General features: G+C 38.0%; 1 protein-coding gene across 1 annotated transcript in view; it reads left to right on the plus strand.

Annotated features, from left to right (window-relative positions):
- The window catches only part of LOC124644368, a 70,470-nt gene that overhangs the window by 29,749 nt on the left and 23,457 nt on the right, over positions 1–17,264 (plus strand). The window contains exons 24-38 of the mRNA XM_047183680.1: positions 7–2,936; positions 3,712–3,794; positions 4,374–4,472; positions 6,052–6,135; positions 6,651–6,803; positions 7,462–7,560; positions 8,109–8,390; positions 9,757–9,894; positions 10,536–10,684; positions 13,495–13,630; positions 14,649–14,808; positions 15,224–15,321; positions 15,834–15,965; positions 16,361–16,558; positions 16,591–16,714. Of these exons, the coding sequence (XP_047039636.1) occupies positions 7–2,936; positions 3,712–3,794; positions 4,374–4,472; positions 6,052–6,135; positions 6,651–6,803; positions 7,462–7,560; positions 8,109–8,390; positions 9,757–9,894; positions 10,536–10,684; positions 13,495–13,630; positions 14,649–14,808; positions 15,224–15,321; positions 15,834–15,965; positions 16,361–16,558; positions 16,591–16,714 (4,865 nt within the window). The remainder of the gene's footprint in view (positions 1–6; positions 2,937–3,711; positions 3,795–4,373; positions 4,473–6,051; positions 6,136–6,650; positions 6,804–7,461; positions 7,561–8,108; positions 8,391–9,756; positions 9,895–10,535; positions 10,685–13,494; positions 13,631–14,648; positions 14,809–15,223; positions 15,322–15,833; positions 15,966–16,360; positions 16,559–16,590; positions 16,715–17,264) is intronic.

A 17,264-nucleotide genomic window follows, 5' to 3' on the forward strand; every position in this document is an offset into this window, starting at 1 on the left:
CCACAGCCTACCAGAAAGCAACGTAACACTAATCGAAGACCTCCCCCGTCGCAAAAGACGGACGTCCAGCCCCAAAATACCGCGCCTCACTACCGCCCCCAAGCGAAAACTTAAACCCGTCTCCCCCTCTATTTCTAAACCACATAAAATACTTCAAATGCTTAAACACAAGGCTCCCGCGCAAACGACTCAACTTCTCACAGACGACATAAAGTCTGCCGACAGTAAGGACGCAGAATGCCCCGAAGCATTCCCTCTTGAAAGGGAAGAAAATGTCTCCGATACCGAAACTATAGTAGGGGAGAAGGAAACCGGAGATATGTGTAAAGAAATGAAGGAATGTCTGGCTAAATTTTCAAATTTCGCTCTTAGTAATGATACTGGGGTCGAAATTATGCAAGTTGAAGGGAAATACCCAGAGTCTGTCAGTCCTCCTTTACAAGAAATGTCCCCGACCACACCAGAACCTATGCCTGTGTATTCCTCTAAACCTAACCAAAGGCTGCTCTCAGTTAACAAGTTTCTAAATAAAGATGATACAACAGATTTTAACCAACAAATTACACCCGAAGTTTTAAATATACCACTAAACGCGAGACGGACGCCGCTACTCGTTAAAGACGAAAAGGAACCGCTAACCGACTGTGTAGAAAATGATAAAGATTCTAGTATTTATAAGTATGTTTCTTTTGGACTAGAAATTAAGAAAGCCATGGAGGAGTGTCAGAATATTATTAATTCTTATAACAGTATGAAAGAAGGGAAAAAGGAAGAGGAAGGGCAATTATCTTTAGAGCAAATCTGTGAAGTCATGATGACTTTAGACAAGAATTCAGCAGAATTCCTAGATAAAATCGACACTGAGGATCCTATAGACATTAACACAGCTAACACGAAATTAGCTGAGCTCGTTGAAAATATGCCTCAAATTTTAGCTAACATGCCCGAAATTGCTTCCAAACTATCCGATATTGCAAACACATCTTTCGGACTACCCGAATTCGCGTCTATAATGAACAGTCTACCGGAAGTTAATAACGAAGCCCAGTTAACACCGGAAACTTTGAAACAAATAAGAGAGTTGAAACTAAATAAGTCTAGGGATAGCGTTAAAGTGACTAAGAATACTACAAAGCGTAAAACTCAACGTAGAATTAAGAGTAATATAGATAATAGTGATGTTATAGGCACAATGACTTTTGAGTTAGACAATAAAGATATAGTCGAACTTCTAAAAGATGACAAGGATTTGCAAGCGTTAATGAAAAATAAGAACAGAGAGGATTTCAAAGACTTACTTTTCTCAATCTCCGCTCAAGTGGTTATTAACAAAGTCTTTGAGTATTTAAAGCAAAACAAAAGTCCGGTCTTAGCCAAGTGTTTAGAAGAGGATAAAGATTTATTCTCTCTACCGAAGAATAGTTTGAACTCCGAAATGTATTCTAAAGCGTCTACTCTTTTTGAAAACTCCGTCAAAGACGCATTAAGTATGGAAGAGTTGAGAGAGCTTGTCAAATCTCGCTTCAATTCTTGGAAACATTATGTCCAATCGAAATTCAAAGGAATTCCAGTTGAAATATTAGACGGTGAGATCGAAGAAATGCTAGATAAATTCTATAGTTACATACAAGATTTAGCGGGGAAGAATTTTGTACCCGACCCAGATAGGATGGCAGCTAAGTTAGAAGAATTGAAGAAACACCACGAAACACATAGAGATTCTGACTCAGACTCTCGTGAGTCTGTCAGACAGATACTTCTGACTACATCTGTGGGTAATACCCTAGATATACTTATAATGAAATTCCCTAAATTAACACACGAGAAGAAAGTAATGGTTAAAGGTCTGAAATTTAAATATATGAATGTTTTGCGCAGATGTTGTGAGTCACAACCTTTAGCGAACTGGATATTGACTGACCCGGAAACGGCTATAAACGTTATTCAAGACCTTATGGATTTCCAAGTGAAACAGGCTGAGAATATACCAGATTTTACAAGCATGACCAATGAGAAGAAAAGGGATTATTTCGTCGATAGATTGAGAGAAGTTAACAAACAATATATGGAGACTTTACCGAAGAAGAATCTTTCTGGTGACGAATGGTTAGTCATGTTATACAAACTAGAACAGTATGAAGAAAAGTTAAAAGAGAATTTTAATAAGGCTTCTCCGCAGCCGGTTAAAACTACCCAGAACGCTAGCGAAGCTGAAATTCTAGCTGCTAAAGGTTTAAGCAAGATAATAGGTAAAGCTAGTATAAGAGTTGTCAAAAAAACCGACCCACCGAAGAAAAAAGAGGAGAAAATCAAAGAAAAGGTCGACGATGATGATAAGAAGTGTAAAAACGATGCTTTGCTAGCCAAATGTGAGGCGATTCTAACTTCTAAAGGCGAGAAATCTTTGCTAGACAGCTTTTACACTATAAAGTCTTATATAACCCAAGGGCTACCAGTCCCAGAGACTTATAAAAAACACGTTATTTCTATATGCTCGTCAATTGACGCAAAACTTTTAGATGAAGACATAGAAGAGAGTCTAAAGTCTGAACCGGAAACGGTGGAATCCGACGCTAAAGATAAGCCAATTTCTCCTCAAAATCACGATGATTTAGCTAAGTATTCAGCTCAAGCGTTAAGGAACGCGAAACAGACTTTAAATGCTGTCGCCTTCAAGAATATAACTCGCAACGGTCAGAGTAAGTCAGAATCAGATGTCTGTGACACTCCCAAATCAGATTGCAAATGGACTAATGATTGCGTCTGCAATTCTTGCAAGGATAACGAAACCACGTGTTTAGGAGATATGGTGAAACAGTGCTATGATGGTGAGAAGAAGGTGGATAAGAAAAAAGTGGAGAAGAAGCCGGTTGTGAAGCCGAAGCCGGTGGCTAAGGCTTGTGAGAATGTTAACCATCAGCAGCATGTTTGTAAAGGTGAGTTTTTTTCTTAATAATAGTTTTTAAATTACTTTTCATTACGCATAAAAACAGCACAACAAGCTAGTTCAGCCTGTAAATTTTTCCCAAACAACATTGAACCTTATCAATCAGGTTCCACTGTACTTTGAAATCTGTTAGAGAAAGACACATAATAGTAACTTGATGTGTTACGGCCAGTTTCTTCATCAAAAGTTAAAGTTAAAGTAATGTCTAAAGCAAAAGTAACGGTCAAATTCGTTTTTTCAAGGCTAAAGTGACAGCAAAACTAATAGAAAAATTGAATTTAACCGTTACTTTTACTTTAGACATTACTTTAGCCATAACTTTAACTTTAACTTTTGATGAAGAAACTGGCCGTTAGTGTATATTTGAATATAAATCAACTCAATATGTTAGTCCGTATTAATAACTTCCTTTTTTTTTTATTTAAAGAAAGCCCATAAAAAATACGTAGTTGGGGAATTTATAGATAATTCATAGTTTAGTTTGTGCACATTTGTGAAGTTTAAATTATTTCATTCGTAGAATAATTCACATTGCAAGCAGTTTATCCCATCACGAATACTTTATGTAACCATTTTACAAGCGCTCTTGTACACGACACGTGTTTTTTGAACCTACATTTGCCGTTACGTTTTAATAGTGACCCGTACAACACTGACCAGATGGATTTACCCTGTACTAGAAGCCTAACATTTTACCATTTTGTTCAATCAACCCTAATTCTTCAGCTCATATATTTTTAACTAATAATACCTATGTTTGTCAGTGGGTCACGGCGGCGCGATGTGTGCGGGAGAGGGCACGGAACAACCCTGCACTTGTTGCTACTGCACCGTTTTTGGACATGCTGTGAGTATACTATTTATACCTTGCTATATAATCATTAATATTATATGTTTAATGAGGTTACATCTGTTTCTAGAAGGAACTAGTTCTCGCAACAGTGTAAAAAGTAGCCTGTGAGTTATTCTGATGTATTAACCTATATTGTTGCATAGTTTCATCAAAATCTAATTAGTCGTTGGTGCGAGAAAGAGTAAGAAACATAACTACAGACTCATATACGCGCACAATTTATAATATTAGTGTAATTAAAATAAGGTACATAACTGTCAATTTTACTCCAATAGAGCTTCTTCTAGACACAAAACTGAGACGTCTCGACTATTTAAGAGATCACACGTCCCTATGTAATAAATTATAATATAATGCCCACAAAAAACTATAATGCGTATATGCAGCGATGTTATATTTATGTCGAACCACAGCATAGTAGCACTGTGTAGTTCTTACTAAATTTTTTGTCGTCACGGAACTTTGCGCGTGTCGGTGCGCAGAAACTAATTTTAGGTATCAGCGGGTGTATTGATAGAACGAATAAAAATCATAGTTTTTAAAACATTTTCAATACTATGTCATTATTTGCAGCCGCCATTAACAACGCCTGTGCCTCGGAACTTCAACGAGACGAGAGAACGACTAAGGTCTATACTCAACAAGAAGAAACAGCAGTGCAAGAGTGCTAATGTAAGTCTTTATTTGGGCTATTCCTTGCCAAGCAAGGTCCTTGATGGCGTGCACTTGGAGAGGCCTATGTCCAGCAGTGGACTGCGGTAGGCTGATGATGATGATGATGAAGGTCCTTGATAGGCTATGGACCAGTTTATAAAATCTAGTTTAAAATCTTTTTTATGTACTTTCATCTATGTCAAATTATATTATCACTAGCTCTTGCCCGCAACTTCGTTCGCGTGGAATAGTGACTACCAGCAGATTTTTGATTTGACCAATAGATGGCGCTATATGTCCGGAATAATTTTTTTTTTTTTATTTTTTTTTTGTAATAAAAACTATCCTATGTCCTTTCTCAAGTTTCAAACTATGTCTGTACCAAATTTCACACAAATCGGTTCAGTAGTTTAGGCGTGAAGAAAAGACAGACAGACAGACAGACAGACAGACAGACAGAAAGACAGACAGACAGACAGACAGAGTTACTTTCGGATTTATAATATTAGTTTGGATTACTATGTATTCTTTAAAAAAGTTTCGAAAATTATTTAAAATGTGACATGAAGAGCATCGAAGCGTAAGTTTGATGGCGATTAGGTTACTGATAGCTACCTAGCAAAATGTTGTTAATGTAAAATATATCGGGTGTGTCGTTCATAATCACATTAAATTCTATCACATGTACTTCGTGATATTCTATAGCGAATAGGCTAGTTTCCTAAAAAATAATAATTAGTCCGTCTTGTAGATTGTCCAAAATTAAGCGATACGTATTTTTTCTTTTTTAAATTGGATCAGAACTTGTTAAGATATAGCGTGTTAAAGTTGAGTGTGACGTCACAAGTTGCTACAATTTTCAGGAAACTGTGACGTAAAAGGCCCCCACTCCTAATTTTTGAAGTGTATTATCTTTGTCATTTTATGTTTAATTAAAAAAAGAAAAAATACGTATCCAATATTTTTTGATTATCTAAAAAGCGGACTAAATATTATTTCATTATTTCGACCCTGGACACTACCCTATTGTAAAAAAAATAACATAATCCATTCAGTGGTTTAGCCACAGGACTCATTTTTCGTTTTCATAATTTACAACATCATGTGTAAAGCAGAGATAAAGTTAGGAGTATCGAATGTTTTGATCAGTTGACAGCTGTCAGTTTTCAAGGGAGAATTTCAGCTGTTTGTAATGACTGACTTCTGTATGGTGTTCTAATTTTCGCACATTTTTATTCTATTTACTTTGTTTGAAAAATTCATTTTTTTATTTTCACGTATTTTTCTTTTTTCTTGGTGTTAATCGACATATATTAACCAGTATATTAACGCATTTCATTTAATGTGATTATGAACGACACACCCGATATATTAAAGAGCCATACTTAAATTATATATTTTTTACGGGGGAAATAATTTTTAAGTGGCTATGACCTTAACGACGAGTTGCACCGTTTAACTATAACGATAAACGAACCATTTTCAGTCATGGGAGGCGAGTATGGTTGTAGACTGGTTACCGTTATAATGAAATATTGCAACCAACTCTGAACTGTGTGTTGATGTATTCGCTCAGTTGGTTGTTACTGTATTGCAGGGTGAACAACCGGAGCCTGCGCCGTGCGAGCCGCCCGCCGCGCCCAAACCCGCCAAGCCGCCCGTCCTCGCGCCTAAACCTCCGGTCAGTTCTACATATACCTCATTATCTCTGCCTAGTCTCAACTATGTTGAGTTCATTATCTGCCTATCTTATTGTAGTCTAACAGTATTGTAACCTGTATAAAAATTATATAGCAGTACATTTCTATACTAAAAGCCGTGTTGTCAGGCAGTAATAGTCTCCATAGCTTTTACCAATAACAATTGGCGTCGGTTGTCAGTCTAACGGAATGCAGCTGAGTACCAGTGTTTTACAAGGAGCGACTCCTCCCATCTGACGTCCTTAACCCAGTTACCCAGGCAACCCGATACTGCTTCATAGGACTGTTTGTCAGATTTTCTGACTCCAGTAACGACTCCCAAAAGATGATTAAGTGAAAGCTGGGTCCAATTTAACATGCCATCCGAAAGACGGAGGAACTCGTCTAGCAACTTGGTCACCCATCCACAGATTTCTGAATATCTTTTGAATTGATCTTTTAAGTGACAGCTGTTTTTTTTTACACTGAAATAAATTAGAATATAATTTCCTTACAGGCCTTACCAAAAACCCAGCCACCGAATTTGACCCCCGCCCAAGTGCAACAAAAGCGACAGTCCATAGACACACAGCAGAGACAACTTGCCGACAAGATGGCGCGGATGGCTGTCTCTGACAGGCCCGCTGTTGCTGCTCAAGCTAAACCTAAGGTAATTATAACATCTGCCTAGCCTTTTCCCAACTATGTTGGGATCGGTTTCCAGTCTAATTGGATGTAGCTGAGTACCAGTGTGCCACAAGGAGCGACTGCCTATCTGACCTCCTCAACACCCTTTGGTTAGACTGGTGTCAGACTTACTGGCTTCTGACTACCCGTAACGACTGCCAAGGATGTTCAATGACAGCCGGGACCTACAGTTTAACGTGCCATCCGAAACACAGTCATTGGTGTACAAGATATACTTAGAAAGTACATACAAAATTAAGAAAATTGCATTTGTTGCTGTTACTTGCCTGACTTGGAGTCGAACCTATACTCATACATGAGAGGTTGGTTCTTTACCTACTAGGCCACCACGACACTACTTTCCGTACCAGCATATACAATATCGTCTGAAACCAGCTTAGTATTCTAACAGCTAAGGATGTTTTTTAAATTACACACTGCAAAACACATAGGACGTGGAGAAGGGTGGGCGTTTTGGGGGCTGTCTTTTGTAAATTCTTGACATTCTTGAAAAGTTTGAATAAACGATTTTTGATTTTTATTAGTTCAGCAGTTTCTTAGCTTGGAAGGTAGACAAATAATGTTTTTTTTTTTTAATGTAATATTATATAGTTTTGACTAAATGAATGTAATTGGTCCAGGCTCTACAACGCACGGTACCTATTCAAGTGAACGTGCCGCCAGGATTGAAAACCGAAGGGAAAGTCAACCCTAACGCTATGGAGCAAATACGGTTGCAGGTAAACAATATTATTTTTATACTTACAAAGCTGAACACTTTGTTTGAACGCGCAGAGCGCAACAACTATTGGAGTGATGAGAAAAAATATAAGTGTTAAATTGCCAATTTATTAGAGAGCTACTTTTTTGAAGATTTATGTAAAAAAAATATCACCGGGATGACCTGGATGCCTACAGCCCTGATTGGTGGGAGGTCTCAAAAGATCGAGTGGTGTGGAGGCAAAATGGGGAGGCCTTTACCCAGCAGTGAGAAAGTACGGGCTAAGAAATTTTTTTTCAATAGAAAGCTGCCATTACAAGAGAATAGAACACTTTTATTTGCATTGAATGCATGTAGATATGACATACGTATATCACATCAATTTTTTTAAGGTGTTCTGCTATTCATACGAAATCAAATGATGAATAAAGTTCCTGTTTTTGAAGTCTTATAATGTACGATACGTACGATTCACCTACAAACAATTCAATTGAACTGCTAGTGAAATTCTAAACATAAAAAAATTGTATTAAATCCACAATTCCAAGACACATATTTCTATTACAGCAATTAAAACAACAGCAGCAACAACAACAAGCCCAACTACAACAGCAACAGCAACAAACTCAGCAACCGCAACAACCTCAACAACCGGCCCCACAACCTGTTCAACAGCCTGCCCAACCAACTCAGCAGACTCAGCAGGCCCAACAACAAGCTCAGCAGACTCAGCAGCCGCAACAACAGAAGAAGCCGGAGCCGATATACGATCTGCCTATACACAACAAGCCGACGTTGACTCCGCAACAACAGCAACAGATTAGACAACAGCAACAGATGAGGCAGCAGGTATGTTGTAGTTAAACTCAGCAGACTCAGCAGCCTCAACAACAGAAGAAGCCGGAGCCGATATACGATCTGCCTATACACAACAAGCCGACGTTGACTCCGCAACAACAGCAACAGATTAGACAACAGCAACAGATGAGGCAGCAGGTATGTTGTAGTTAAACTCAGCAGTCTCAGCAGACTCAGCAGTCTGTCCAAAAAACTTTGCAGCCTCAGCAGCCTGTCCAACACACTCAGCAGCTTGTCCAACCAACTCAGCAGACTCAGCAGGCTCAACAACAGAAGAAGCCGGAGCCGATATACGATCTGCCTATACACAACAAGCCGACGTTGACTCCGCAACAACAGCAACAGATTAGATAGCAGCAACAGATGAGGCAGCAGGTATGTTGCTTAAATGTTATACTCAATAGACTCAGCAGTGTCAGCAGACTCGGCAAGCAGGCTCAACAACCAACTCAGCAGACTTTGCAGCCTACTCATCAGACTCAGCAGCGACTGTCTGACAATATCAGCAGTCTCTGCAGACTCAGCAGCCTGTCCTACAGACTCAGCAGACTCAACAGCCTGTACAACAGACTCAGCAGTCTCAACAGATTAGACAGCAGCAACAGATGAGGGAGCAGGTATGTTGTTAGATATGTTAGGTTGTACTCTGCAGCCTGTCCAACATACTGAGCAGTCTCTGCAGACTCAGCAGCCGGTCCGACATACTCAGCTATCTGCAGGCTCAGCAGCCTGTCCCGCAAACTCGACAAACCCTGCAGACTCAGCAGAGACTGTCTAACAAACTCAGCAGTCTCAGCAGACTCGGCAGCCTGTCCAACAAACTCGGCAGAATCAACAACAGACTCACCGGCCCTGACGACAGAATACATTACCTGCACATTAACATTGGACATTAACCTGCTCTCTTCATCCGGGTATTAATTGAATGTATTATGAAAGTAACTTACAACAACAGTAAGTACATGTACTGTACCTAAATTCTTAGCAAATAAAGATTCTTGAACTATGTGTGATTAAAGTTTAAGAAAAATATCTAGCGTTAATTCCGCGAGACAATAAATCGAGATTTGAATGCAGGATGTCCTATTCTCATGCATTTACACCAGAAGCATATCATATTCAAACTTTCACGTTCCTTTTATTGTTATGTGCGGTTGAGAATGCCGCATTGGCAGCAAAATATTTTTTGCCACCTTCAAGTGTTGAATTAAAGTACACAAAAATCAAATTTTGTCAAATAACGGAGGGTATATTCAAAGATTCGGACAAGATTAAAATGCATAATCCATGCTTGTTTTTTATCATATTAGAGAGATAACTTACCACTACCATCCTTCGACAGATAATCCAACAGAAGCTACAACAGCAACAACAACTTCAACAACAGAACCAGCTCGCCCAACAACAACACCAACAGCACACTCAACAACTGCGAGCTCAGCAGGCAGCTCACCAGGCTCAGCAAGCTCAGCAGGCTCAGCAGGCTCAACAACAGGTATGCTGGAAGAGATTTCTTTTCGTATAAGCATAACTTTTGTAAATAATTACATTCCTGGGCCTTAAAAAAATCATAATCAAATCAAAAACGCTAATATACTGGTTAATATGTCGATTAGCACAAAGAAAAAAATATAATACGAAAAATATTTTTTTTTTTTCAAACAAAGTAAATAGAATAAAAATTAGCAAAAATTAGAACACCATATAAAAGTCAGTCATTACAAACAACTGAAATTCTCCTTTGAAAACTGACAGCTGTCAACTGATCAAAACATTCAATATTCTTAACTTTATCTCTGCTTTATACATGATGTTGTTAATTAGGAAAACTTCCTCATTGGTCTTCCAGTCATATTCCAATGACATTCCATTGGTTTGCCATTTGGTCTATAGGGTAGTCTGCTCTACAATCATATTGCAATCGTAAATCATTTGCAGACAATATGATACATTATTGAATTACAGAAAAGCATAAAACCTTTTATTCAAAAGACAAAATAGCAGAATGCCACATACGCTTCTATCGTAATTGAATCTCAGTTGGATATCAATCTTATATCGCTTTAGTAAATTTAGAGGAATTAAGGCTCTGTCGTCTTTATTTATTTAAATGAAAAATTGTAAATAAATAAACAGGCTCAGCAAGCTCAGCAGGCTCAGCAACAAGCTCAGCAGACTCAGCAGGCTCAACAACAGCGGCAGAGCAGAGCTCAGCAGCAACGGAGTACTGTGTCTCTTTCTAGTAGAGATACTAGTGTGTTCTCTACTTCGTCTGGTTGCTCTGGGTATGTATCTTATTCACTACATAGTAAAAAATAAAGTCGCCTTTTCTGTCCCTATGTCCCTTTGTACGCTTAAATCTTAAATGCATGATGATGTATATACATCGGTGTTTTCGTCCTTAAATAATTTCAAAACGGTAACTCAAATACAGTATTTTTTACTTTTAATAGGTGTTAAAAATATTTATCTTAGTTTTTGAATTCAAGCTTTCACAATATGACAGTTCACTTTCACATTGTGAAAGAAATTCACACACACGAATCGATTACGGTGCAAGATGCCCAATTGTAAGGGCACGACACAATGGTCGCGTACCAAATGTAATGTAGGTACCGTTGTGTCTAAATCAGAGAAACAACTGTTTCAAAGATTTTCATTCACTGCAGTAAGCCTAATTCCTTAATTAGGCTATTTCTAATAGCATAGTACTTAGGCTACATTATTATTATTAACTGTAATGCATACTGATGTAGATCTACATCAGTAAGTTTTTTTTTATAAAAATATACTTTTTGGAAAATAAATATTTTTTTCTTTATTTTTCCCTTTATCTATGTTTAATAACCTACCTGTTTCAATTTATGGTATTTAAAAAGGTAAAATCATGCATTTAAGGGTTAAATCTTAACGAAACTACGCAATCGATTTTCATGCGGTTTTATCGCATAGTGTTTCAATAGGAAGGTTTTGTGTATAATATCAGTGGCGGCCCTAGGGGTGTGCGAACTGTGCCATCGCACAGGGCCTCGCGCTTGGGGGGGCCTCGCGCTACAACCCACACTAATATAAAAAAATATAATGTGTATATACATCTGGTCCAAGAAAAAAAAAATGCATTTTTTCTTTATTTCTAATTCATTCTGCGTTTACTTTTTAAGTCCTCAATTTAACAAAAACTTGAAACACCAAAGTAACAAAAACAACTGGCTCTCGGTCCAGTCACGGATTCTTTTATTTTTGCTTAATTCCGAGTTTAATTTGAGAGTCCTTAAACAAACTATTTAAAAAAATTCGCGCTCGCTACGCTCGCGGTTGTTCACTTGACAGTACCAGACCTTTTCTTCTAACTTGATTAGACTACTTTTATGTCCCAAAACTCAAAAATTTTCGCGCTCGCTACGCTCGCGACTTCACCCTGCACTGTTGTTTATTATACAACTTTAGGTGGTTTAGTGACCCAAAGCTCAAAAATTTTTGCGGTCGTTATGCTCGCGGGCGGGCAGTAGCGGCGTAAGGGCGGAGGGGGCGGTCCGGCTGTCACCCATCTCTTTCTTGTTTATTTTTGTTTTTATATGATTACTTAAATTAACTCCTCAAAGTTTTTTAAAAAAAACCGCTAGCTTCGCTCGCGGTTTTTTCATAATTTCTTTTATTCTGCGCTTACTCTTTGAGTCCTCAAGCTAATAAAAAGTTAAAGCACCGAACTTTCCACGGGTTTTTTTCAAACTTGTTTGAGTATTTTTGTGTTCCAAGACTCAAAAATTTTGCGCTCGCTGCGCTCGCGCTTTTCAGTAACTTTTTTCTTAAATCTTTAGGTATCATTGCGTCCCAAAATATGTATTTTCGCGGTCGCTACGCTCGCGCCTTTTTTCTTTACCTACGGCGGCCTCTTTTAAATTCGTTTTGGTACTTTAGATACTGTTCCAAAACTCAAAAATTACGGGCTCGCTTCGCTAGCGCTTTAAAAGTTTGCAGTGATCTGTCTCCGGTTTCTTTATGGTAAACCTAGAAAAAAGCATCATGAATCATATCTACACGATTTTTAAGTACTTTAATTTATTTTGTCGGCCCTGAATCAGAAATACGAAGAGCTGAATATTATCTCGGTGCTGAAATATATATTAGAAAATAATTTAATTGAAATTTATCCCACTACCGAAATAGTCTTGAGAATTCGAATAATAAAATAATAATATCGAAAAAGCAGTTCTTCGAGGCTTAAAAATATTACAACATGTTTAAGGAATTCGATGACACAAGACAACTGTAGTAAAAATAAAATTGTATTAATTTGTTTAACTTGAGCATTTCTCCTCAAACATGACGTTTAGCTAAATCAAAACACCAGCTTACTCTCGCAACACATACTTTTCACGTAAGACAAGGGGCCTCGCATAGACCTGCCGCACGTAGCCTCGCAATGGCTAGGGCCGCCGCTGTATAATATAGTAGAGAAACACTAATAATATCAGCTATAACTGTTAACGAAGCGAAGTCGGACCATTAGGTAGTAATATAATAAACAGAAAATGCTTTTTACTTGTAAAGGCTCCGAAACCACTGAACTAATTCGAAAAATTCTTTCACTGTTGGGGCGCTACACTGTTCCCGAGTAACATAGGCTATATTTTATACCGGTACGGGCAGTAGTTCCCACGGGACGCGAGTGAAACCTCGAGAAACAGCATTTGCACGAGCTTTTTCCGACCAGAAGTGTGTTGTGTTTGGTGGGTTAATGTCCCGACAGACACAGTGTTATTCCGATATATTTATGAGTTATATTCACTGACCTCTATATTTACCACTGGACAGGCTGTTGTCAACGTGCTTTTGTGCCCGTTTGATAATCGCCATTTTGGCGCTGTTAGACGTAGCGAGTGTCCGTGGTACTAAAATTATTTTACAGTGAACCAATAAACAAACACTTCTCTCACAGCTATTTGAAATTATACGTCAAAATTAGTTCTGTGGACACTCGCTTAGACGATATTGGCAAAAATAAAAAAAAATTAAAATAAAAAAAAATTGGAAAAAATACCATCTATAATAAAAATCTCATTAAAGATACTAATATTTTCATTTTTATCTACAGCGGTTCATGTTGGCGTGGCTCTCGGCCAGAAGACACGCGGGATCTAGACGCTCTTCTGCAGTACATAGAGGGACCCGCCAGACATGTCGACCGCGGCAAGAAGCGAGCCAAGAAACAGAGGCAGAAGGCCAAGAAGGTGAGTCATAGTTAAAGGCCTCTCTTCTGATAGGTTAATACTGTTATGTTAGAAGAAGCAAAGTTTAGGACCTTCTCATAACAAGGTAAGTATTAACATGTTTACAGAAGGAAAGTTAGACGCCTCTTCTGATAATGTGAAATCAGGACTTAAAAATGTAAATGTTATACAAAAGAAGTAATATAAGGTCCGCTGAAGGGACAAAGTATTCAAATAGTAAGTTCCCGCAGCAAAGTCATATGGACTATCGGGAAAAATATACATAAATGTTTCATAACTTTTGTGAACTCTCACTCGACCTTTTATAACTTCTTGTATGTCGGAGCTCAGATATTAACTAGACCCAATTGATTTTCTATCGTTCTGTAATTAGCGATATATCGGGTGTGTCGTTCATAATCACATTAAATCATATCGCATATACTTCATGATATTCTATGGCGAATTGTAAAAAAAATAACCTAATCCATTCAGTGGTTTAACCACAGGAGTCATTTTTCGTTTTTATAATTTACAACATCATGTGTAAAGCAGAGATAAAGTTAGAAGTATCGAATGTTTTGATCAGTTGACAGCTGTCAGTTTTCAAGGGAGAATTTCAGCTGTTTGTAATGACTGACTTTTATATGGTGTTCTAATTTTTGCAAATTTTTATTCCATTTACTTTGTTTGAAAAAAAAAAAAACATTTTTTTATTTTTACGTATTTTTCTTTTATCTTTGTGTTAATCGACATATATTAACCAGTATATTAACGCAATTCATTTAATGTGATTATGAACGACACACCCGATATAAGCAATAAGAACGTGAAAACACCACCAATTTGACGTATTGTTAAGTCTATTTACCTTCAAAATGAACGTTAAAGGTACATTTTGTTCATCAGTAGTGCAGCTACGGGAGATGCGGACGGCAGTGGCAGTCGACAGCTTGCTTTCAAAACGCACCTTAAGAGTGCTATACACTGCTAAAACTTGAGATTTTATATACAAACTAATTTTCAATATATTTCACAGATGGAATCCCGACTCATAGAAGAAAGAAACGCCGTAGTAAACGAACTCTCTCGAGCTCGACGCGAACTAGACGCCTTACACGTCGCCCACCACGCCGCCAAGCGACGCCTCGACACTACACGAGCGTTACTGCACGCGCATACCAAGCCTAAACGTAAGGGTAAGTTATCATCCGCCTAGCCGCTTCCCTAGTGTGTCTAACTGGGTGCAGCTGAGTACCAGTGTGTTACATGGAGAGGCTGGTTATGATCTCCTCAGTACAGTTACCTGGCCAACCCATGGCGACATTGGTGGTCAGACTTTCTTGCCCGTAAAGACTACTATAGATGTTCAAATGACAGCCACAACCCACCAATTTAAGGTGTCTTCTTGACACAATGGTAAATAGAAAGAAGAAGAAAGAAAGAAAATAAATTTTATTGCGCAAAATAAGATGCATATATACACTTGAAATATGAACATAACAGAAATTAATGAAATCGTATGATCCTCCTTCCTCCTTTAACCTCTCTAGCTAATTTTCTTAAATTTCTCTAATTAAATTAATTTTACTAAAGAAATATGTCTTTTTCCAGGTAAAAAGCAGAAGTTAAACCCGGCGCAACAGGCTAAAGTGCAGCTCGTAGCTGAACAGCTAGGTGAACTGACCACACTCATGAATACCACTTCTAAGGTAAGTATTACATTCTATTTCTGTTTATATTCTATTTATATTCCAAAGGATGTTTATTTTATTGTACCCTAAATAAAGGCCTCGAAACTACTGAACTGATTAGAAAAAGTATTTTTCTGTTGGAAGGCTACACTTCTCGAGTAACAATGTATATTTTGTCCCGCTACGGGCAGTTGTTCCCACGGGACTCAAGTGAAACGATGGGAAACGGCTAGTAAATTATGTTTTATCAATATTCATCAAGTAATTTTTGAGTGACAACGGAAAAAACATTTATATGTCCGACCATTCAAGTAAAGTTTAGACCAGTATTTTATTCAACGATATGTTATTCTGATATTTGAACTATATTATTGTCAAGTTTCTTCAAAGTCCATCCAGTAATTTTATGGGAACGATGAACAAACATCTATACCTAATATCGTCACCTTAGCTTTTCGCAGAGGCTATCTACCACCAATGGAGTCGAGTTATTTCTGTAAACAGTATGAATAATAGTTTTATTTTTACAGGAAATGGCAGCAGCCGAGAAGCAAGTGCTAGACTTCTCGCGGCGGCTGCAGAACTGCGAGCGACAGCTGGCCGAGTCCCGCGCCGTGCAGGGCAAGCCCGACCGCCCCGACAGGCCCGCTCAGCATGCTCAAGTAAATATTGTAATTTAGGCTCAATATATATATATAAATTCAGTGCTTTTTCAGGTTCCTAGGGTCGCCCAAGTCCTGAAAAAAATATATCTAAAAAAGAATATGTATCATTTTTTTTTTAGTATTGTCTCACAGTGATGAATGAAACTTATCATTGCTTTATTTCAACCTTAGGTATGGCATGGCAGTTAAATTCGACTCCAATGATCATTATATAAAAAAAATCGTAGTTAAATGTTGTGCAACCATACCTATTTATGTTTTTTTTTTTTAAATTACGACTTCCAAAACCTGTAATTATTAAACATCTTTTGATTTTTTTTTTGGTTTCAAATTACAAATTCCAAAACCTATTTATCACAACAGCATTACTTTATTTTCTCATTCTTTTTCAGCAGATCGACCAAGCGGCACACCAAGCGGCACTCCTAGCGAAACAGCAACAACTCCAACAACAGGCTTTACAACAACAACAACAACAACAACAGCTGCAACAACAACAACAGTTGCAACAACAGCGGCAGCTACAGCTGATGCAGCAACAAGCAGAGAAGCAGAAGATTGACAAGCACAAGCAGAATGCTAGCTTTATCAGTGAGTTTATACCTTTATATCTAGCTAGCAACAACAACAACAACAACAGCTGCAACAACAACAACAGTTGCAACAACAGCGGCAGTTACAGCTGATGCAGCAACAAGCAGAGAAGCACAAGATTGACAAGCACAAGCAGAATGCTAGCTTTATCAGTGAGTTTGTTTGTTACCCGACTACGCTTAAAGAGGTTGTGTTTTTGTCCTATTTTGTCAGCGCTGCATACAACAGTTCGCTGACAGTTGACCCGATGGTTCGCAAAAAGAAATATATTCAAGAGAATCTTGATTTCAATCAGAGTTTTCAGTCGGTCTGATACCGGCTAAATACCTGTTCTTTGTAATGTGCGTACTGCCATTCATCTTCATACTGATTTATTAGCACAAACAAACTATCGGCCGACTAAAAGTTTTGCAGTGTGATATATTTTAAAGGTGTCTCACAAATACGTATTAATATGTTCTAAAATTACTTTTTTACTTACCAACATGGCTCATTTTTTAGATGTTGATCGTGCGTCCCTGAAAAACTTTCTCCCGTACCCAAATAAAATATAGCTCATGTTAATAGGGAAGTAGCTTTTCAACGGTACGATATGCTTTCGATATTGACTTCTACAATACTGACGGCCATTCTTACTTACGGCGAATTACTGACCGTAATTTTTTTACCGACTTCCCAAATAGAAGGAAACATGGGGCCTCT

Source organism: Helicoverpa zea, chromosome 30 (assembly GCF_022581195.2).
Source record: "Helicoverpa zea isolate HzStark_Cry1AcR chromosome 30, ilHelZeax1.1, whole genome shotgun sequence".
In the NCBI taxonomy this organism is placed as follows: domain Eukaryota; kingdom Metazoa; phylum Arthropoda; class Insecta; order Lepidoptera; family Noctuidae; genus Helicoverpa; species Helicoverpa zea.